This window comes from Pelodiscus sinensis, chromosome W (assembly GCF_052426305.1).
Source record: "Pelodiscus sinensis isolate ZL-2025 chromosome W, ASM5242630v1, whole genome shotgun sequence".
NCBI lineage: Eukaryota > Metazoa > Chordata > Testudines > Trionychidae > Pelodiscus > Pelodiscus sinensis.
In genome coordinates, this window is record NC_143084.1 from 8,111,750 (window position 1) to 8,117,896 (window position 6,147).

Sequence of the window (6,147 nt, forward strand, 5' to 3'; positions counted from 1 at the left end):
TCAGGGCCTGACATCACCTCCGCCCGCCCGCCCCCTGATGACGTCACCTCCGCCCGCCCGCCCCCTGACATCACCAAGCGCCGCCCCCCCATTGATGAGATTACCTATCCCCGCCCTTTATACAGAGCAGGGTTTCAAGATGGCGGGGCCGTCATTTTTCCGGGGTTCGGGGGACCTCCTGTGAAAAGAAAAGAAAAGAAAAGAAAAGGGAGCTCTCGGGCGGCCCGTCTCGACCCGCGGGGGCTGAAAGAGGGAATGGCCGGAGGGCGGCCGGAGAGGCCTAGCCATCTGTTAGGCGGAGCCAATAGAACTTTATCTCCGCCCTCGAGGCCGGACCAATAGAAGTTAGAGGGTGTTTTTTATTTTGTTTTTTATTTTATTTTATTGTGTTTTTTATTTTGTATAAAAGCGGGTTAGTTTTAAAACCAAACGACACGGACCTACGGGCGGGCCCCAAAACAGATCTATGGCCGGCCTAAAGGATTTTGCAGACGTTAAGGAAACCGAGCGCTTTTGGGGCGCCCTGAAGGCTACACCGCTGGCTCAAATAAACATTCCTATAGACAGAGTGTCGAAAATGTGGGGCGGTTTGACGCCCGTGAAAAAGAAGAAGAGCTGCGCGGAGGAAAACCCTAGGACATCTACGGCGGACGAAGAGCCGAAAACAGCGGTAAGCGGCTCGGCGGGGGGGTTTTGTAGCAAAAGGCGGACAAAAGCGGTCGCGCGATACTAATGTTATATTTTTATAGGTTAGCGCTCCAAAAGCAGAGAGCACGCGCGAGGCGATGATCCCCGAGGAAGAAGAAGACGCCGTGTACGAGGACATGGCCCCCGAAACACGGACCGCTGTAAAAGAAGGAGAAAGCGCAGACACGGCAACGGGTCCCGAGGAAACAGAAAAAGTATACAGGGCCGTGGGTCCCGAGCCAGAGGCCGGAGCGAGCGATAAGGAAAATCACCCGCCGCCGCCGCCGTCCGAGGGGCCGATAAACTCCCCGGATTCGGGGGCAGAGGCAGAAGAGCGAGAGATGGTAAAAGCAAAATTTATTTTATTAAAAAGAAATAAAATACGGCTCTAAACAACAAAAGTTAAATCTCGTGTTTAATAACAGGAAGCCGACGCGGGGTATGACACGGACGACGGGGTGATTGAGGTAAAAGGCTTTATTTTTACGGTAAAACGGGGCTCGCAAAAAAAAAAAGATGTAATTTTTGGTGTGTTTGTTTGTAACAGCTGACCTCTTCAGAGGATGACGAGAGCGGGGCTCGGACGGGGGTAGCCGTGATATGCACTTGCTGCTTTTGCGTGAGCACAGAGGAGAAAAAAAAAAGCCACGAAGAAAACAGCCAGGACGAGAGAGAGCTGGTTATGGACGATATTGTTAAAGCCGTGATAGTAAAAGTGTTTTACCATTGTTTGAAAAAGGTGATGTTTGAAACCTGCGCGCCGTGTGCGGAAAAATACCCCGAGCCGTTTAATTTTAACATTTTGTTTTGGAACCGCTCAGAGGAGTTTTACCAACTTAGACGTATCGCTACTAAGTTGGATGTCGCGCGGGTTTTGTACATTATTATGGCCGAAGGGCACAAATGGGATAAGCTAAACGTAACCTCCGAAACGGTAGCACACGTTATTAAAACGCTCAGGGAGGTAGCCGAGAGCGCAGACCCCACGACCTATTTGATAAACCTGTCAAAAAAGGTGATGATAAAGGCGGGCCGCTCGGCACGCAGAAGGATCGGCAAAATTAACCCCGACACTTTTTACGCGTCGCGTCGCGGGGTTGAGGGGGTTCAAAAAAAAGTTGTGTTTTGATTAAAGCGTTATGTGTAGGCCGAAGGCTTATGTATTTAATAAAGCAAAAGAAAAATGTTGTATTCACGAGAAACATCCCGACGCCCGTGTGCTTATTAAAGCGAGCGGAGGGGCGGTGCGGGGGTTTAGACATGGCCGCCGGGCTAAAAGCGGTGTATTATTCTCCCGGGGAAGCCGGTAGTTTTGGGGGCGTGACGCCCCTATATCAAGCCGCTAAAAGGCGGCACGCGGCTTTAAGTAAAAAACAGGTCGCCGACTGGCTCGCGGACCAAGATGCTTACGCTTTACACAAGCCGGCAAGAATTAAGTTTAAAAGAAATAAAACCGTGGTGTCCGACGTGGACGCGCAATGGCAAGCGGATTTGGTCAACATGACGCCCTACGCCGGTCACAACGACGGCCGTAAATATATTTTAACGGCGATAGACATTTTGTCTAAGCACGCCTGGGCGGCGGCGCTAAAAAACAAAACGGGGCCCGAAGTAGCTAAGGCCGCGTGCCTCAAAAATTACACACAGATAGAGGAAAAGAGTTTTTAAACCGGGCTTTAAAAACTTTACTAAAACAACACGGCGTGCGCCACTTTGTTACCAATAACGAGGTGAAGGCCGGGGTGGTGGAGAGGTTTAACAGGACCCTGAAATCCAAGATGTGGAGGTATTTTACCGCCCGTAACACCTTTCGGTACGTTAACGTGTTGCAGGCCTTTCTAGACGGGTACAACGGGAGTTATCACAGGACCATAAAAAGACGCCCCGTCGACGTGACGCCCGCTAACGCTCTGAGCGTCTGGAAAACAATTTACGGGGATAGTTTTAAAATAAAAACGGCGCCGCCCCTTTTTAAAAAAGGAGATCACGTGAGAATTTCTAAAACAAAGGGGGTGTTTGAAAAGGGCTACGAGCAGACCTTTACGGATGAAATATTTATCGTCACCGACGTCGTATCGCGGGGGCCGAGACCGGCGTACGCGTTAAAAGATTACGGAGAAGAAAAAGTCAGGGGGTCTTTTTATTCCGAAGAATTACAAAAAGTTAACCCTAATCAGGACCGCGTGTATAGGATAGAAAAAATTTTAGCCAAAAAAGGGCGGGGTAAAAACCAGCTTCTTTTAGTAAAATGGAAAGGGTGGCCTGATAAATTTAACAGCTGGGTAAAAGCGGCTCACGCGCTAGACCTTTAAGACGGTTGGGGAAAAAAGATGGCCGAAGGGGGCATTTACGTCACCTTACCCAGCAACGCCTCCGCCGCGGTTTTTCCTCGGAACACCAGCTCCAATTTTACCGTACAGCTGGCCAAGCCTTTAAATTTGAACGGCCGCTGGGAAGTCGCCTTATCCGAAATTCATTATTGTCATTCGTGGACTACCCTGTCTCACGAGACCCTGTTTACGATAGCCTCGGAAAAAGAAATTCACCGTCTTACAATGCAGCCCGGTTATTATTCCTCCGTTCAGCATTTAGTAGAGGGCATGAACGAATCCATCAAGAAGCAGGCCGAGAACCAAACCGCGTGTCTCGTTTACGACCCGGTGACCAGGCGGGTTTGGTTAAAAACCGCCGGGGGCGCGGCTTATTTTTCCGCCGAGGGGGAGCTGGCGGCGCTCTTGGGCGTGATACCGAGCAGGCCTTGCAAGGTGGCGCCGCACCCCGCCGACATTACGGGCGGGTTTAACTCTTTATACGTATACACGGACATCGTGGAACACCAGTTAGTGGGAGACCACTACGTGCCGCTGTTGCGGTGTGTCCCCGCCCAGGGCAGCAATAACGAATTTATTACCCTCGCCTATGACAAGCCGCATTACGTGCCCGTGAGCAAGCAACACGTCGGGACCGTGACCATCGAAATAAAAACGGATCAAAATAAAAACGTTTTATTTAGTTACGGAAAGGTGATCGTTAAACTCCACCTGCGACCCAGGAAAACGGAGGAATGAGGATCGTAAAAAACCACGGGGACCCCGCGGTGTATAGAAACTACTATAAAGCCCAGGCGGGGTATGCCCTGCCGGGGTATCACGGATTACCCGTGATGTACGGGGCCGGTTTAGGCGGAATTTTTCGCGGCCTTTTTAGGAAAGCCGTCCCCCTGCTGCGAAGAGGCTTTGAAATAATTAAGCCCCACATGAAAACCACCGCCAAAAACATAACCAAGGACGTGGTGAGCCACGTGACCGGCGCCGTCATGAACAAAATCGGGTCCCAGGAAGGTTCGGGGTTAGCGGTGGTGCGGCGCAAAAGAACCGCGACGCGCCTCCCGTTCACGGGGCCCCCCAGGCCCTTTAAAATAAAAAAGGCGTCGGGGAAACGCCGCGCCCCCAGAACTAAAACGTGCGCTAAGACGAAGAAGAGACAGAGCCCCGGGCCCCGCGGTAAAAGGGATATATTTTAAAATGTCTTTTATTCATTGCGGGTCCGAAGAATGCGCCAAATCGGAGCTGGATCTCTTTCAAATAGCCCCCACGCAAACCAGCATCGAGAACAGTTACTACGTGGAGATTCCGCCCCTGTCCGCTTTAACGGTGAACGCCCCCCTAGAATTTTTTATTTCCGGACACGGAGATCATTACTTGGATCTTAACAACACCCTGCTGCACGTGTGTTGTCGGGTGGTAAAAGCAGACGGCACGGATCTGGATGATGACGAGCGGGTGGCGCTGACAAACTACCCCATCGCCGCCCTTTTTAACCAGCTGGACGTTACGCTGGGCGATCGGCTGATCAGCCAGAGCAACAACTGTTACCCTTACAGAGCCATGATAGAGTTGATTTTGAACTACGGCCACGGCGCTCTCAAGACGCAGTTTTCCGCGGGGGGGGGGGGGTTTCAGAAAGACACGATGGGGCTCCTCGAAAACACCGCCCTGGCGGGCGTGCGAAACGAGGGCTTCCAGCGCCGGGCCAAACTAACCAGCAACAGCAGAAAGCTGGATTTGCTGGGGGTTTTACACAGCGATTTGTTTTTTCAAGAAAAGCTTTTGCTAAACGGCGTGGACTTAAAAATTAAACTAACGCGTAGCAAAGACGCGTTTTGCCTCATGAGCGGAAACGCGGCGGAGAATTATAAAGTGCATATTATTTCGGCGGCCCTGTTTGTAAAACGGGTAAAAGTGACGCCGGGGGTTCGCTTGGGGCACGCGGAGGCGCTCATGACCGCCAACGCTAAGTACCCGGTAGACCGCGTGGGCCTAAAGGTGTTTAGCATACCGGCCGGCAGCCGCGTCAGCAACCAGGAAAACCTTTTTTTGGGGCAGCTGCCCAAGCAGCTCGTGATCGGGTTTGTAGATAACGACGCCTTTAGCGGCAGTTACGTTAAAAACCCCTTTAACTTTAAACATTATAACATTAATTTTGTGGCCTTATACGTGGACGGCGAGCAGGTGCCGGCTAAGCCGCTGCAGCCCGATTTTGAGAACGGGAACTGCGTGAGGGAGTACCTGCAGTTGGTGCAGGCGACGGGGAAGCACGGAAAAGACCTAGCGCTTATAATAGACCGCGAAGAGTTTGCCCGGGGTTACACGCTGTTCGCTTTTGACCTGAGCCCGGATCAGGAGGGCGCCGACCATTATTCCCTGATTAAAACCGGCAACCTGAGAGCGGAAATTCGGTTTGCTACGGCGCTGGAGTCCACTATTAACATGATAGTGTACGGCGTGTTCGACAACGTGCTGGAAGTGAACCACCGGAGAAACGTCCTGTTTGACTATATGTAACGATGAACACGGGCCAAATAATACGCTTTTTATCGAAGGACCCTTCGTTTTTAGATGTTTTTCCTAGCGATAGGCTCCCGGCGGGGCGTGTGGTGGAAAGGCCCGCGGGGCTGATCGTTAACACCCACCCCCATCATTTGCCCGGGGAACACTGGCTGGCCCTTTACTTACCCGGGTGGGGGGACGGAGAGTTTTTTGATTCCTACGGTTTGCCCCCAAACAGCGGTTTTTTTCCTAAATCTATCATGGCTTTCTTAAACCGGAATGCTAGCCGTACGGTGTTTCAGCAGAGACAGCTACAGGACCCGCTAGCCGTGACCTGCGGATATCTTTGTATATATTTTTTAAAGCAGCGGGCTAGGGGCTTATCTTTTGATCAGATTTTGAAATTGTACTCTAACGATTTACCGGCAAACGAGCGCATGGTGATGCGGTTTTTAAAAGGAAAAGCGTCGCGGGGTCCCAAACCCGTGTCGAACGTGTTTCGGCCCGTTCAGACGTGCTTGTCTTGTCGTGAGTTTAAAGAGGCGCGTTAATAAAGCACTAAAATAAAACCGAATCGTGGTTGAGTTTTTTATTTTACACCTTTAACCAAGCGATTTTCTGCTTTTTATCG

At 51.2% G+C, this 6,147-nt stretch overlaps 2 protein-coding genes across 2 annotated transcripts; both read left to right on the top strand.

Moving 5' to 3' along the window:
* The first annotated feature begins 429 nt into the window (after positions 1 to 429).
* On the top strand, positions 430 to 2,302 carry LOC149520843 (uncharacterized). Its single transcript, XM_089775087.1, has 3 exons — positions 430 to 670; positions 750 to 1,154; positions 1,235 to 2,302. The coding sequence occupies exons 1-2, from the start codon at positions 467 to 469 to the stop codon at positions 1,077 to 1,079; spliced, it is 534 nt and encodes a 177-aa protein (XP_089631213.1). The 5' UTR covers positions 430 to 466; the 3' UTR covers positions 1,080 to 1,154; positions 1,235 to 2,302.
* Positions 2,303 to 3,850: 1,548 nt separating this feature from the next.
* On the top strand, positions 3,851 to 5,531 carry LOC149520844 (uncharacterized protein F54H12.2-like). Its single transcript, XM_089775085.1, has 2 exons — positions 3,851 to 4,028; positions 4,240 to 5,531. The coding sequence occupies exons 1-2, from the start codon at positions 3,851 to 3,853 to the stop codon at positions 5,529 to 5,531; spliced, it is 1,470 nt and encodes a 489-aa protein (XP_089631211.1).
* Positions 5,532 to 6,147: the final 616 nt, after the last annotated feature.